At 42.0% G+C, this 17467-nt stretch overlaps 1 protein-coding gene across 7 annotated transcripts in view; it reads left to right on the forward strand.

Moving 5' to 3' along the window:
- The window catches only part of ZNF143 (zinc finger protein 143), a 63089-nt gene extending 45900 nt beyond the window's left edge, over positions 1–17189 (forward strand). For all 7 annotated transcript variants that reach the window (XM_055355421.2, XM_055355422.2, XM_031007699.2 and 4 more), the window contains 4 exons: positions 1121–1269; positions 4854–5015; positions 13899–14045; positions 16195–17189. In XM_055355421.2, coding sequence (XP_055211396.2) covers positions 1121–1269; positions 4854–5015; positions 13899–14045; positions 16195–16278 — 542 coding nt within the window. In that variant the 3' untranslated portion in view covers positions 16279–17189. The remainder of the gene's footprint in view (positions 1–1120; positions 1270–4853; positions 5016–13898; positions 14046–16194) is intronic.
- The last annotated feature ends 278 nt before the right edge of the window (positions 17190–17467 follow it).

Here is a 17467-nt window from a genome sequence, read left to right on the forward strand (position 1 = left end):
TCGCTCTGTCGCCCAGGCTGGAGTGCAGTGGTGCGATCTTGGCTCACTGCAAGCTCCACCTCCTAGGTTCACACCATTCTCCTGCCTCAGCCCCCTGAGTAGCTGGGACTACAGGCGCCTGCTACCATGCCTGGCTATTTTTTTTTTGTATTTTTAGTAGAAATGGGTTTCACCATGTTAGCCAGGATAGTCTCGATCTCCTGACCTCATGATCCGCCTGCCTTGGCCTCCCAAAGTGCTGGGATTACAGGTGTGAGCCACCGTACCTGGCCTTGGTTTTGTATTTTTAATAGAGATGTGGTTTCTCCATGTTGGTCAGACTGGTCGCGGACTCCCAACCTCAGGTAATCTGCCCACCTTGGCTTCCCAAAGTACCGGGTTTACAGGTGTGAGCCACTGTGCCTGGCCTTTAACAGCTTTTTTTTTTTTTTTTTTTTTTTTGAGACGGAGTCTTGCTCTGTCGCCCAGGCTGGAGTGCAGTGGCGTGATCTCGGCTCACTGCAACCTCTGCCTCCCGGGTTCATGCCATTCTCCTGCCTCAGCCTCCCGAGCAGCTGGGACTACAGGCACCCGCCACCATGACCAGCTAATTTTTTGTATTTTTAGCAGAGACGGGGTTTCACTGTGTTAGCCAGGATGGTCTCAATCTCCTGACCTCGTGATCCACCCACCTCAGCCTCCCAAAGTCCTGGGATTACAGGCATGAGCCACCACGCCTGGCCTCACAGCCTCTTAAGTGAATGCGAGAATTTAGTGCATAATTGCTGTATTTGAAGGGTTATTTGCTAGTCTTCCTGTACAGTTCCTCCCCTCTCCGCCCCTAATACACATACAGTATCAAGTAATTACTCCAACTAAGAGAATAAAACAGGTCCCTAAAAATCAGAACACTTAAATTTGATGCAGAAAGATTTTTTGTTTGGTCTGCTTTGATGTAGTTTGCCTTTGCAAAAGTGGAGGTGGAGGAATTGGAAGGAGGTCCTGGAAGCCATTTTCGTGACTTAGAATATAATACATGTACATTTTAATTTATGTAATTTTCTCTTTAATATTTAAAATGTCCTATTTTCTAAACAAATTGGTTGGTTGGTCAAATAAATGATTCATTTGTTTTAAACAGGTCAAGGTGAAGATGTTCTTAAAGGGTCCCAGATTACGTATGTTACAGGTGTAGAAGGGGACGACGTTGTTTCTACACAAGTAGCCACAGTAACCCAATCTGGACTGAGTCAACAAGTTACACTCATATCCCAAGATGGGACTCAGCATGTAAGTATCCACCAAAAGCCAAACAAATTAAATCTTTCTGTGAACCTGGGCTTGAAAGGCAGGCTGGGTCCCCATTGAGGAAAGCTTTGAAATATCAGGGCACAAAGTTTGGAAACCCTGAGGTTTTTCAGTAGTCTGCTTACAGAGACTACGTGCAGAGAGATTAGGAGAGAGAGAAGGTTTGTGACTGTAGAATCCAAATGGTATTCTTGGTGTAGCTCAAAGGTGAGATGATAAAGGTCAGCCACAGAGAGGCTGAGGGCTTCAAAAGTACTGGATCCATGTGAAACACAGATCAGAAAAGGGATAGGATTTGGTGGCTGATTGGATCCAGGAGGTGAGATTGAGAAAACAGAGATTTGGCTGAGGTGATCAGCATATGATGGCACCATTAAGAGATCAGGAATCATGAGAGTTCACTCAACTAGCCTCACAGAGTCGGTAGAATAGGTATCTTGATTTCCCCCAGGAAAAGCACAGTGTAATGGTTGTTCTCTGTTAGCCAAACTTGTTATTATTTTCTAGATGTCACTAGCCTAAAATAATTCCACCTTGATTCCATTTTTAAGCTCTAGCAAAGGCTGTCTTAATACCTGGTGGAAATATGCACAGTGTGCTTCTTTACCCTTCTGTGTCTGCCTCTTTCATGGAGAACACTCTCCTTACCCATCTCTCAGAGTTTAATGATTAATCTGCCCTGTTTTGATACTCAGGATTAGAAAATACAAAGCTCTTACACCTTCTCATTTATCTCCTTCCTCACTTTGACGTCACTAATTTCACACTATACTCTTTGTCCTCTGACTGGTATGCAAGATTATTAACCAAGTTTTAATTCTGCATCAGCCTTAACACTTTTTCTTGAATTAGATCATCACATACAGAGGTCCTCTGGAGGTTGTTTTATATAACCTCCCTGTTCCCTATACAGGAAAAATTCCCACTATAGCAGGTCTGAAATAGCCACTACTGAGAAACCCCCAGTGATTAGGCAATTTCTGTCTTAGGCAATCTGGGTCCAGGCGCGGAGGCTTACGCCTATAATCACGCACTTTGAGAGGCCAGAGCGGGTGGATCACTTGAGATCAGGAGTTTGAGACCAGCCTGGCCAATGTGGTGAAACCCCGTCTCTACTAAAAATACAAAAATTAGCTGGTGTGGTGGCGCTCTCGTGTAGTTCCACCTACTAGGTAGGCTGAGGCGGGAGGATCACTTGCACCCAGGAGGCAGGGTAAGACAACATTGTGCCACTACACTCCGGCCTGGACATTGGAGTGAGACTCTGTCTCAAAATAAATAAATAAATACATTTTAAAAAGAGGCAATCTGTTCCATTGTTGGATAATTCTAGTGTTCGTTTGTGTGGTTTTAGAGATGGTCCCACTCTGTTGCCCAGGGCAGAGTGCAGTGGCACAATCATAGCTCAAAGGACTACAGGCGTGTACCACCACACCTGGCTAATTAAAAAAACATGTTTTTTCCAGAGGTGAGGGCTCACTGTGTTATCCAGGCTGGTCTTGAACTCCTGGCCTCAGGTGATCCTCCTGCGTCAGCCTCCCAGAGCGCTGGGATTTCAGGCATAAGCCACCATAATTCTACTATTTATCAGACCAGAACCCACCCCTGTATCATCCTCTCATGGCTCCTCTCCGACCATACAGAATAAGTCTTATCCTTCTTCATATATTCCAAAACAACTATCTTTCCCATCCCAATGTTGTACTTTCTCTACACTTAACCTTCTCATTTCCTTCAGGAATTAGATTTCCATTCCTTTCATCAGTCAAATGATAGACATTTATAGAGCACCCACCCCATGCCAGACATTATGGTCAGTGGACTTAGTGTTGGAATCACAGGAAGGGCAGTATCACAGTCTAGTAGGAGAGAGACCCTTTTAGAATGAATAATTTTTCATAATGAGGTGTATATAATTGAGAGATACAGAAAGTGCTGTGGCACCCTGGAGGAGAGAGTAAATTTTTCTTCCTAAAGTAATCTTGCAGATCCTAATAAGAGAATGGGTGTTCAGTTGGGTCTTGAAGGATTTTCATTAACTCACCAGAGTGAAGGGAAGAGCAAAGTCATAAAAATACAAGAGAATATGACATTTTCTGGGACTGCAAATGACTAGTTGTGGCTGGAGTGTCAGTTGCTAGTTTAAAAGCAGTGGAAGATGAGCCTGGGGAAGCTGGTAAGGGCCAGGTCATGAAAGGTCAGGAATGCTATGTAAGAAGTCTGGGCTGGGCATGGTGGCCCATGCCTGTAATCCCAGCACTTTGAGAGGCCAAGGCAGGCGGATCACCTGAGGTCAGGAGTTTGAGACCAGCCTGACCAACATGGAGAAACCCCATCTCTACTAAAAATACAAAATTAGCCGGGTGTGGTGGTGCATGCCTGTAATCCCAGCTACTCGGGAGGCTGAGGCAGGAGAATTGCTTGAATCCAGGAAGCAGAGGTTGCGGTGAGCCGAGATCATGCCATTGCACTCCAGCCTGGGCAACAAGAGTGAAACTCCTCAAAAAAAAAAGTCTGAACTATAGGTGATGGGCAGTCACAGGGGATTTCAGCAGCAGAGAGCATAATAAGATTTTGTTTTGTTTTGTTTTAGAAAGATGTCAACGTAGAGGATGGTTAGGGAAGGGTTAGACTGGATACCTGGAGAGAAGTTGGATTCTCGTAGAAATTCAGATGGGAGAAAAATAAGGATCTAAATTAGCAACAGGAGTGGAGAGGAGGAAATGCAATTAAGAAATACTGTATTGCCGGGTGTGGTGGCTCACGCCTGTAATCCCAGCACTTTGGGAGGCCGAGATGGGCAGATCACAAGGTCAGGAGATCGAGACCAGCTTGTCTAACACGGTGAAACCTCGTCTCTACTAAAATTACAAAAAAAAAATTAGCTGGGCGTGGTGGCGGGCGCCTATAGTCCCAGCTACTTGGGAGGCTGAGGCAGGACAGTGGCATGAACCTGGGAGGCGGAGCTTTCAGTAAGCAGAGATTGCGCCACTGCACTCCAGCCTGGGCAACAGAGCGAGACTCTGTCTCAAAAAAAAAAAAAAGAAAAAGAAAAGAAATACTGTATTGCCGGGCACAGTGGCTCACACCTGTAATCCCAGCACTTTTGGGAGGCTGAAGTGGTAGGATCACTTGAGGTCAGGAGTCTGAGACCAGCCTGGGCAACATGTTGAGACCCCATGTCTACAAAAAAAATTACAAATAATTAGTCGGGAGCAATGGGTCATGCCTGTAGTCACAGCTACTTAGGATGAGGCTAGAGGATCACTTGAACCCAGGAGTTTTAGACTGCAGTGATTTATGATTGCATCACTGCACTCCAGCCTGGGCAACAGAGCGAGGCCTTGTCTCCAAAAATAATAATAATAAAAAAAAATAAAAATATAAGAATTGTTAAAAGAAATATTGTATTGATTTTTCTGATGACTGAATGAGTTTATTTCATTCTAAAAGGCTTATTTACATCCACAGGGCAAACTTATACAAGGATTAGTCCCAGTCCTTATGGAAGATTGTCAGCTATAACAAGAAACATTGACTGCTTTGTAAAATTCACTGTATTGCAGGTCAACATATCTCAAGCTGACATGCAGGCCATTGGCAACACCATCACAATGGTAACGCAGGATGGCACGCCCATCACAGTCCCCGCCCACGATGCAGTCATCTCCTCAGCAGGAACACACTCTGTTGCTATGGTTACTGCTGAGGGTACAGAAGGGCAACAGGTAATTACTTTTTTCTGTTACGTCAATCAATACATATATCAGTACCAAAACTGTTACATAGATATGCAATGTGGTACAACAGTTAAGCACACAAACTTGGGAGTGACTAATATTTTGCAACTTCTTAGCTACTTAACCCTCAGAGCCTGTTTTTCCTCATATGTAAAGTAGGGTGCTAGTTGCATGTACCCCATAAGGTTGATATAAGGATTGAATGAGATAATGTATATAAGGTACTCAGCCCACATATATATTAAGTGTTCAGTAGTGGTAGCTATTCCTATTATCATCATTATCAGATACTTAGGAAATACTTGCAAAATTTACTATTTAATTTTTTGAATATGTCATATATTCATATGGTTTAAAACTCAAAAAATATATACAGGTATGTAATGAAAAGTCTTCATCCCACCCCTGCCTTCATCAACTTGTTCTTGCCTCCACAGATAATCAACTTTTATCAGTTTTTTGTGTATTCTTCCAGTCATTAAGCATATACAAACAAATACAAATAAGTAAATAGTCATCTCCCCCTACCTTTTTTGTTAACTAGCCCACAGCTAACATAATAGCTCTCTTCTGGTTTTTGAGACAGGCTGGAGTGCAGCAGCACAATCATGGCTCACTGCAGCCTCAACCTCCCAGGCTCAAACAATCCTCCCACCTCAGCCTCCCGAGTAGCTGAGACTACAGGTGTGCACCACCATGCCTGGCTAATTTTTATTTTTTATTTTTATTTTTTGTAGAGAAAGGGTCTCACTATGTTGCCCAGGCCTTGGCCTCCCAAAGTGCTGGGATTACAGGCATGAGCCACCATGCCCAGCCTCCATTTTTTTTTTAATGATAGTAAACTAGTCTGTTCTGCATCTTGTTGTTGTCTTTTAAACTTAACATCTTCAAAATCTTTCTATTTCATTATATAGAGAACTTCCTCATTCTGTTTTTTTTTTAAGCTGCGTTGTATTCCACTGTATGGATGTGCCGTAATTAAAGTCTTTTGCTATTTCAAACAACACATAACCTTGTGCACATGTGATTTTGCATATGTATGTGTGAGTAGACACGCTAGATAAATTCCTAGAGCAGGATTGCTGGTGCAAAGATACATGTATTCGTAATTGTGATCAGTGTTGCCAAACTTCCCTTCTAGGGTTGTGCCAGTCTCCATTCTTACCTGCAGGGTTTGATAGTGCCTCTTCTCCTTCAGCATAGTCACCATGATAGTATCAAACTTTTGAATTTTTGCCAATCTGATGTATTTTTCATAGTTTTAATTTTCATTTCCCTTAAAATAAATAATGTAATATATTTAAAAACTGTTCTTGTACTGTGCTAAAGGCCAATGTTGAGTCTCACTCTTGAAAAAAGAATGAAGTTGGTGGTCTCATACACCCTGAAATGCAAAACTCAGAATCATAAAGCCTCTAGAAGACAAGAGAGGCAAATACTTCTGCAACCTTAAAGATTACATGGACTGTATTCAAAATGTACTAACAATGAAAGAAAAAAACTGATAAATTGGACTTAATCAAAATTAATTCTGCTCACCAAAAGACACTGTTAAGAAAAAGATCAGACAACCACCAGACTGAGGAAAAGATATTCACACTATATACACACACTATATTGAATATAAGTCTAAAAACGGACTGTATTGAGAATGTGCAACAAGCTTCTACAAATCAACAATGAAAAGATGAACAACCATTAAAAATGAGCCAAAAAAGTGTTTTAAAATGTACAAATCATTCCGTTGCTCATTGAACAGACCTCCCACAAAAGATACATAACTCAAAAAGTGCACATCTTTTATCATCAAAGAAATGCAAATGAACATGACAATGAGAGAGCATTTCAAACCCAAGAAGATGGCTAAAATCAAAGACTAACAAAACCAAATGTTGATTTCTCCTAAGAAACTAGTGAGGAAACAACCACCACCACCACCTCCAAATGTTGGCAAAGATGCGGAGCAACTAGAATATTCATATACTGCTAGTGGGAGTGTAAAATGATGTAAATGGCCAATAAGCACATGAAAAGATGTTCAACATCATTAGTCATTAAGAACATGCAGGCTGGGTGCGGTGGCTCACGCCTGTAATCCCAGCACTTTGGGAGGCCGAGGCGGGTGGATCACCTGAGGTCAGGAATTCAAGACCAGCGTGGCCAAACATGGTGAAACCCCGTCTCTAATAAAAATACAAAAACATTAGCCAGGCATGGTGGCAGGGCGCCTGTAATCACAGCTACTCAGGAGGCTGAGGCAGGAGAATCGCTTGAACCCAGGAGGCAGAGGTTGCAGTTAGCCGAGATTGCACCACTGCACTCCAGCCTGGGCAAAAAGAGTGAGACTCCGTCTTAAAGAAAAAAAAAAAAAGCTTCTGGTTATTTTCATAGGAAACAAATTTTTGTATTAACGGTTTAAGCTGTTTTAAGCTGCTTGTTACATATTGCCAAATTATTTTTCAGAAAGGTTTAATAATCATGTTATGGATCTAAAAGCTTTCTTTTTCACTGTACTCTTGCATTGAGGACTTTTTTAAATATTTACAGAATTAACAAGCAAAAGTTAAATTCTGTTTATTTTCATTTGACCACTGGTGAAGTTAAACCTGTTTTTCATATTTGCTTGCAATCTGGTTTTTTCTTAATTGGGTAAAATTTACATAACAGTGAAATGCACAGATCTTAAATTTACAATTCAATGAGTTATGTTAAATATGCACCCATATAACTAACATCCTAAACAAAATGTAGAACATTTCTATCACTCTAGAAAGTTACCTTGTGATTCCTTTATAGTCAGTACTCACTCTCCTTAGGCAAAAACTGTTGTGATTGAATTAGTTTTGCCTATTTTTTTTTTTTTTTTTTGAGACAGAGCCTCACTCTGTCACCCTGGCTGGAGTGCAGTGGCACATTCTCAGCTCACTGCAACCTCCCGCGCCTGGCTAATTTTTTTGTATTTTTAATAGAGATGGGGTTTTAGCATGTTGGCCATGCTGGTCTCGAACTCCTGACCTCAAGTGATCTGCCCGCCTCAGCCTCCCAAAGTGCTAGGATTACAGGCGTGAGCCACCGCACCCAGCTTAGTTTTGCCTATTCTTGAACATTACATAAATGGAACCACAGTATGAACTCTTTTGTGTCTGGGTTTTTCTACTTAACATTTTGGATATTTATTCACATTGTTGGCATGTAATAACAGTTCATTCTTTTTTATTGCTGAGCAGTGTTCTATTGTAAGAATATACCACAACTTGTTGATATATTCTCCCCTTGGTGAACATTTGAAATGCTTCCAGTTTTTGACTATTATGAATAAGATGACAGTAAAAATATGTTTGTAGACATATACTCTCATTTGTCTTGGATAAATACCTATTTGTGGAATTGCTGGGTCATAGAATAGAGGCATATTTACCTTTCTATGATAGTACCAAACAATTCTCCAAAGTGGCTGGGCCGTCATACACTCCCACTAGCAATGTCTAAGAGTTCCATTTGTTCAGTGCTGCTTCTTGTGGTTAAAACGTTTTTAAAAAATAGGCTGGGCGCAGTGGCTCACACCTGTAATCCCAGCACTTTGGGAGGCCAAGGTCGGAGGATTGCTTGAGCCCAGGATTTTAAAACCAACCTGGGCAATGTAGCAAGACACTGTTTCCACCAATTTTTTTTTTTTTTTTTTTTTTTTTTTTTAAACGGAGTCTCCCTCTGTCGCCCAGACTGTAGTGCAGTGGCCCAATCTCGGCTCACTGCAACTTCCGCCTTCCGGATTCAAGTGATTCTCCTGCCTCAGCCTCCTGAGTAGCAGGATTACAGGCACCCACCAGCATGCCCAGCTAATTTTTGTATTTTTAGTAGGGACGGGGTTTCACCATGTTGGTCAGGCTGGTCTCCAACTCCTGACCTCAGGTGATCCACCCGCCTCGGCTTCCCAAAGTGCTGAGCCACTGTGCCTGTCCAATTTTTTTTTTTTTTAATTAGCAAAGCATGGCAGCATATGCCTGTAGTCCCAGCTACTCTTGAAGCTGAAGTGGAGGATCACTTAGCCCAGGAGGTTGAGGCTTTGGTGAGCCATGTTCATTGTACTACAGCCTGGATGACAGAGCAAAACCCTGTCTTCTAAAAAAAATAAAAAAGAGGCCAGGCACAGTGGCTCATACCTGTAATCCCAGGAATTTGGGAGGCTGAGGCAGCTGTATCACAAGGTCAGGAGTTCGAGACCAGCCTGGCCAGCATGGTGAAACCCTGGCTCTACTAAAAATACAAAAAATTAGCATGGTGTGGTGTGCACCTTTAGTCCCAGCTACTCAGGAGGCTGAGGCAGGAGAATTGCTTGAACCCGGTAGGTGGAGGTTGCAGTGAGCTGAGATTGCACCATTGCACTCCAGCCTGAGTGACAGCGAGACTGTGTCTCAAAAAAATAAAAAATAAAAAAGAGTTCTGTTTGTTTCATATTATCACCAACATTTGGAGTTGTTTTAAAGTTTTAGCCATTCTACTGGATGTTAAGTGGTCTATCATTGTGGTTTTAATTTACATATAAAAAAGCTAATATATCACTTGGTTATGATGTATTTACCTTTTTGTATTTTGCTGGATTCAGTTAGCTAATATTTTTTAAAGACGATTTTTTAGAGCAGTTATAGGTCACCACAAAATTGAGAGGTAGGTACAGAGACTTCCCTTACACTCCCTGCCCCCACACATACATAGCCTCCTGCATAATGAACACCCCCACCAGAGGAACACATTTGTTACTGTTGTTGAAACCTACACGTACACATCACAATCACCCAGAGTCCATCATTTACATCAGGATTCACTGTTAGTGTTGTACATTCTATAGGTTTGGACAAACGTATAATGACATACATCTATCAATAGAGGATCATACTCTATTAGAGTATTTTTACTGCCCTTAAAATCCTCTGTGACAATTTGCTAATATCTTGTTAAGGATTTTGGTGTCAATGTTTATGAACCATATTGATCTATAATTTATTATGAAATTATAAGAAAAAGTTTCATCTCCTGTTTCAATATCAAGGTTAGGCTTGCCTCATAAAACAAGTTGGGAAGTGTTCTCTTCTGTACTATTTTCTGATAGTTGTGTAAGATTGGTATTATTTCTCCATAAAAGCTTGATAGAGTTAATTAGGACACCACCATCTATGCCCAGAGTTTTCTTTTTGGGGAGGTTTTTTTTTGTTTTTTTTTTTGTTGTTGTTGTTGTTTTACTATGGATTCAAGTTTTTAAGTGGATCTATACTATTCAAGTTATCTATGTTTTTTTGTATCCATTTTGCTAAGTTTTGTTTTTGTAAGTTTGTCTGTTTCATCTAAGTTTTCATATTTATTGATATAAAGGTGTTCATACTATTTCCTTATTATCCCTTTAATATACATAGGATCTGGGGGCCGGGTGTGGTGGCTCATGCCTGTAATCCCAGCACTTTGGGAGGCTGAGGCAGGTGGATCACCTGAGGTCAGGAGTTCAAGACCAACCCAGGGCAACATGGTGAAACCTCATCTCTACTAAAAATACAAAATTAGCCAGGTGTGGTGGCGCATGCCAGTAGTCCCAGCTACTCAGGAGGCTGAGGTGGGAGGATCATTTGAGCCCAGGAGGCAGAGGTTGCAGTGAACTGAGATAGCACAGCTACACTACAGCCTGGGTGACAGAGGGAGACCCTGTCTCAAAAAAAAAAAAAAAAAAAAAAAAGTCGGTGGAAGGTAAAGCAATTCTTAGAGGAAAATTTCTTTTAAATGCTTGTATTGGAAAAAAAAAGGTTTAAATTCAATGATCTTAGTTTCTACCTTAAGAAAAATTAAACAAAAAAAGTAAATGGAAGGAAATAAGGACTGGGCGCAGTGGCTCACACCTGTAATCTCAGCACTTCGGGAGGCTGAGGCAAGTGTTCCTGAGTAGCTGGGACCCAGGCTGGCCTCAAACTCCTGGGCTTAAGGGATCCCTCAGCCTCAGCCTCCCAAGAAGCTAGGACTGCAGGTACAAGCCACTGCTTCTGGAAAAAAAAAAAAAAAATTTAAATTGTCTACTGCCCTTCTCGAACTCTAGTTATATGTATATTAACTTGGTGTTGTCTTACAAGTTGCTGGGAATCTATTTGGCTTTTTTGTTTTTTGTTTTTTTGAGACAGTTTTCGCTTTTGTTGCCCAGGCCGGAGTGCAATGGCACGATCTCGGCTCACTGCAACCTCCGCCTCCCGGGTTCAAGCGATTCTCCTGCCTCAGCCTCCCAAGTAGCTGGGATTACAAGCACCGGCCACCACGCCTGGCTAATTTTTGTAATTTTAGTAGAGACGGGGTCTCACCATGTTGGTCAGGCTGGTCTCGAACTGCTGACCTCAGGTGATCCACCCGCCTTGGCCTCTCAAAGTGTTGGGATTACAGGTGTGAGCCACCACACCTGGCCTATTTGGGGTTTTTAACAATCTTTCTCAAGGTTCTTCAGATGGAGAATGTATATTAATTTGTCTTTGACCTGGTTCTCCTCCCTCAGCCTCCCGAGTAGCTGGGACTACAGACACCCACCACCATGCCCAGCTAATTTTTTGTATTTTTTTTTTTAGTAGAGGTGGGGTTTCACCATGTTGGCCAGGCCGATCTCGAACTCCTGACCTCAGGTGATCCGCCCACCTCGGCCTCCCAAAGTGCTAGGATTACAAGCGTGAGCCATCATGCCTGGCTAAGCAATTGTAATTTTAAAATTGCATTCTGGACCTTGTGGATGACACATTATAGAGATTCTGAATTTTATCTTTCTCTGGAGAATATTGATTTGTTTTTTCTATTAGCTAGTTAAATTACGTGTTGTGGCTGGGTTTTGTACTTTGTTAAGGCAGGTCTGTTTCAGTGTTGCTGTTAGGTCTTAGGGTGAATATTTAGTCCTGGGACGTAATCTTACCTCCTAACTTGGTAAGATTGAAACTTCAAATTCCGTCTCTCTTTGGTGAGTTGCACTGAAAGCTCTCCTTAGTTTCTCAGCCTTCTAGATGCTGCTTTGCCAGTCTTGTTGGAATGTTGTTGGAAACCGGAAGTATTTGTGTTGAGGGGTCTTAAGGATTTAAGGCCGGGCGCGGTGGCTCACGCCTGTAATCCCAGCACTTTGGGAGGCCGAGGCGGGCGGATCACGAGGTCAGGAGATCGAGACCATCTTGGCTAACACGGTGAAACCCCGTCTCTACTAAAAAATACAAAAAATTAGCTGGGCGTGATGGCGGGGGCCTGTAGTCCCAGCTACTCGGGAGGCTGAGGCAGGAGAATGGCGTGAACCCGGGAGGTGGAGCTTGCAGTGAGCCAAGACGGCGCCACTGCACTCCAGCCTGGGCGACAAAGTGAGACTCCGTCTCAAAAAATATATAATAATAATAATAATTCTTCTGGCTGGGCGCGGGGGCTCGCGTCTGTAATCCCAGCGCTTTGGGAGGCCGAGGCGGGTGGATCACCTGAGGTCAGGAGTTTGAGACCAGCCTGACCAACTTGGAGAAACCCTGTTTCTACTAAAAATACAAAAATACAGGTGCCGCATGCCTGTAATCCCAGCTACTCGGGAGGCTGAGGCAGAAGAATCGCTTGAACCTGGGAGGCAGAGTTTGCAGTGAGCTGAGATCAAGCCATTGCATTCCAGCTTGGGCGACAGAGCGAGACTACCTCAGAAAAAAAAAAAAAAAAAAAAAAAGGATTTGAGGACAGTTTATACAAAGATTTGGGGGCTTCCCACTCAAATTCTTTGCTTTCTGGGCTATTCTTCTCTGTACTGCTATTCTGGCAGCTCTGGACTCCATTATCTTTAACCTTAAGTTGCCCCAGGCTGCTCAAACTGGGTAGTGCCCTCAGTGTGAAATCTATTTAAACACAGATATAACACAATGTGACTCCCTTCTTTTGAGAATCCCCTCTAGTTTCTTCCTGCTTTTCATTGCTCCTCAAAGCCTTCATATAGTTGCTTTTTCATATTTTTGTCAAGGGTTTATAATTGTTATCTGCAGGAAGGTTAGCCCAATATAAGCTACTTAGACGTTGCTGGAATGAAATCTGTTTTTCTTATAGAATTAGGGAACATTATTGGGATTGATCCAAGCTAAATATCTATTAGCTTAAAATGTAGCATTTTTAGTGGATGAATAGCCAAGTAAAACAGCAGTTTTCATTTTTAATCTATTCTTTCTCTGAATTTGGCTGAGTAAAATTTTAGAATATCATCTAACAGAAATAGTTAATTGCCATTTTCCATGTTATCTGCATTTTTTTAAAAAGTTGTACTTGTGGTATAAGAGCCACAAAAGCCCTTTTAATACTCCTGGCTAGATGCTGCAAGAGGAGTATGGGAAGATTCCATGGAGTCTAAAATGGGAAATGAGTATGAGATGAGATGCTGTTTGTCAGTAATACCACTGGTCCTTTCAGTTTTCGTAGTTAAATGGAAATCTAATTTTAAATACGACAAGTAAAGAGGAAAAAAATCATTTATTTTCTCCTGTGAGCCAATCTCAGGAAAAAAAATGGACATTTGAGGTGCAAATTAGTCCACATACATAACTTCCCAAGCAGTCACTTAGGGGTAATAGAATCTAGGTACAGCCCCATCTCCCTGGCTAATGGGGCCTGGCATAGCAGATCCATTTCTCCAGTGTCCTCTACCCTATTTTGCCATTGGCTCACTTCATAACCTTAGATAATGAGCCTCAACTTCCTCAAATAAACCTCCTTTCAATATAGGCTTTGACAAGTCTATGGTCAGGGAGTTTTTCCTTTTCAATTTGAAGAAATCCATTATATTAAGTGGACTTTAACCTATTTAAATCACAGGTTTAATTCTTCATGTGTGTGGTTTGTTTTGTTTTGCTTAAGGTTGCAATTGTAGCTCAAGACTTGGCAGCATTCCATACTGCCTCATCAGAAATGGGGCACCAGCAGCATAGCCATCACTTAGTAACCACAGAAACCAGACCTCTGACCTTAGTAGCAACATCCAATGGCACCCAGATTGCAGTTCAGGTGAGTACCAAGGCTTACTGTCCTCAGTCGACAGCAGTGCTGCTCATAGCTTTCAACTTTGTACACTGTGCTTCGTGTATAACCTTTACAGGAGGCAAGGTGTAGAATAATGTCTATCACCTAGCCTACTTTAAGGAAATCGGTGTATTTTGAGGTGGACTCAAAAGAGACCAGCACTTTGTTCTCTACCCATCTTTGCATATTCTAGGGGAATTTATAGCAAGAAAAAAAACCTTCAGGTATATATATCCCTGTGTGCACCCACCCAGGCATCTTTACTCTCAAAATAAAAGTCTAATTAGGCAGGAGTCTATAAAGCACTTACGAGCTACTCCTTAGAGAAAAACCTAGTGGAAACACAAATCCTAAATAAGTCCTCTGAGAATCCTTGCACAGCCCCCATTTTAAAGTGGGGAATGTCAGAAGACTTAGAAGGAATCATTCTCTGGGAAGCAGAGAATTTAGAATCTTAGGTGCAGCCGGGCATGGTAGCTCATCCCTATAATCCTAGCACTTTGGGAGGCTGAGACAGGTAGGTAGCTTGAGCTTAGGAGTTAGAGACCAACCTGGGCAACATGGTGAAAACCGTCACTACAAAAAGCGCAAAAATTAGCTGGGTGTGGTGACGGCTGCCTGTAGTGCCCAGCTACTTGGGGGATGCTGAGGCAGGAGGATTACTTGTACCCAGGAGATTTGAGGCTGCAGTGAGCCAAGATTGTGCCACTGCACTCCCGCCTGGGTAACAAATGAGACCCCATCTCAAAAAATAAGAGACCAGCCTAGGCAACATGACGAAACCCCATCTCTACAAAAATACAGAAATTAGCCAGGTGTGGTGATGTGCACCTGTAGTCCCAGCTACTCAGGTGGCTGAGGTGGAAGGATCACTTGAGCAAGGGAGGTTGAGGCTGCAGTGAGCCAAGATCGCACCACTGTACTCCAGCCTGGGCAACAGAGCGAGACCCTGTCTCAAAAGAAAAAATTAGAATGTAAAGTAAAATAGAATCCTAGGGGTTAGGTGCAGATTACCTGTCCTTAGGGAGATTTTTTTTCCGCCCACGTGTTTACTTGATAAAGAGTTAGAACACACTCCAGGAAATGTCAGCTGTTGGCTTTATGTAGTTTATGGGTATAGAAGCTAAAGGCTCAAGAAGCTCTCTTTTGTTGGCTGAGGTAAGCATCTTTTGTCTCTTGCATGTATGAATTTTTTTTTTTTTTTAGTTTTTATTTATGTAAAAATAAATAGAGATGGGGTCTCACTATGTTGCTCAGGCTGGTCTTGAACTCCTGGGCTCAAGTGATCCTCCTGCCTCAGCCTCCCAAAGTGCTACGATTATAGTCATGAGCCACCATGGCCGGACTGTATGAAGATTTTATCAAAATCCCAAGTAAATTGCAGGCCAGGCACGGCAGGCTGGGAGTACAGGTGCACGCTGCCATGCCCAGCTAATTTTTGTTTTTTGAGACGGAGTCTTGCTCTGTCACCCAGGCTGGAGTGCAGTGGCGCCATCTTGGCTCACTGCAAGCTCCACCTCCTGGGTTCATGCCATTCTCCTCCCTCAGCCTCCCCAGTAGCTGGGACTACAGGCGCCCATCACCACGCCGAGCTAATTTTTTTTTGTATTTTTTAGTAGAAATGAAATGGGGTTTCACTGTGTTAGCCAGGATGGTCTCAATCTCCTGACCTCGTGATCTGCCCACCTCGGCCTCCCGAAGTGCTGGGATTACAGGCGTGAGCCACCGCGCCCAGCCAATTTTTGTATTTTTTTAGTAGAGATGGGGGGTTTTGCCATGTTGCTCAGGCTGGTCTCGAACTCCTGGGCTCAAGCAATCTGCCTGCCTCCACCTCCCAAAGTGTTGGGATTACAGGCATGGGCCACCATGCCCCGCTGAGACCTCATCATATCACCAGGCCTGGCTGCACATAGGATTTGAAATTCACAAAAGAAAAAGAAATTGCATTGCATTATTCTCCCCTGCAGGAAATTGTTTTGTTCTCTTAATGATTGAGTTAGCAGTAGTATTTTAACAATCCCAAGTGTCAGAATTACAGAGAGAAGTTTCACTTCTGGCATATAACATTTCTTTGGCATTTTCTTGACTGTGGCTTTTGAATTGTTAGCGTTTGCTGTGTGTGTTCCTGTTTCAGCTTGGAGAACAGCCATCTCTGGAAGAAGCCATCAGAATAGCGTCTAGAATCCAACAAGGAGAAACGCCAGGGTTGGATGATTAATCCTCAGAACAATGGAGCAATAAAGCAGAAGGAGTCTTTCATCTTCTGACAGCAGAAATCCATGAAGCCCGGGCCCAGGAAAATTAGAAGTTTTCCATTCCTGATACACTGTACACATTTTTATGCGAGAGTGGAGAACATTTTATTCTTGACACTTTTGTGTATATAACCCTTGGAATAGATTCTCAGAGTGATTCATTGTGTACAAGGAAGTATGAAATTAGGGCAATACAGTAAATTTTCATGTTACTCTTTTATCAGATCACAAACTCCTAGAGTCTACATGCAAGACTAGTAAAGTCTTATGGAGTCTTATGATGGATTTTTAACTTCCCTTGGAAAAAAAAATAAAGGCCGTATCTAAAATATCAAAGGTTCTATATGTCACACAATCGTAATTCCAAAAGCCATTATGGGTAATAAAGGGTGTAAAGCCTTCAGATATTTCCCCAGTTAGTAGAGTGTCTGCGGTTTTTGTTCTACTATATGCTTGTCCATTTTTATTTGTATCTCATGGTTTGCAGACTATTTGAATAATTTATAGTTTCCCATCCCTGTTAAAAACCAGCTCTTCAAGCTAAAATGCTAATTATATTGGCATTACATTGAATTATGTACAAAATTATAAAATTTGGTTATTTAAAATTAAAAAGTTAAATCCAGTGGTTTTGTTAAAGATTTTGCTTAGTATTCAATTTTTATTACTGTTTTTTAAAAATAATGAATTATCAAAGTTTAACCACAGGCTGGTGCCCGGGATAACAGTACTGTAATTGGAAATGGCTTTACTCTGAAAATTAGGTTAGTGGGTTGGTGTAAATTATTTATTTTTGCTTATGTACTTTTGTTTTAAAGCTTATTTACCCCAAAGTTTATTATTAATTTTGAATACAGCAATTTTTAACATGTTACTTTTATATTTATTTATTTATCAAATTGTTGGGGGGTGGGGGGAAATGGTGCAGAAAATATCGCAAATGTAGTGGAATGTAACCTAATACACATATTGAAAGGATGTTGTATATCAAGTACAGAGTAAGTGCTTTTCCATATATTTTTATATATTCACAACAATTTTGTGAGACATATGGGATTTACTACCTCCGTTTTTTACATGAGGAAACCAAGAGTCCAGGAGGGAGGCTGACTGTCGTACCAGCCGTCACAGCTATGGAGAGGCAGGACCAAG

This window comes from Gorilla gorilla, chromosome 9 (assembly GCF_029281585.2).
Source record: "Gorilla gorilla gorilla isolate KB3781 chromosome 9, NHGRI_mGorGor1-v2.1_pri, whole genome shotgun sequence".
In the NCBI taxonomy this organism is placed as follows: Eukaryota; Metazoa; Chordata; class Mammalia; order Primates; family Hominidae; genus Gorilla; species Gorilla gorilla.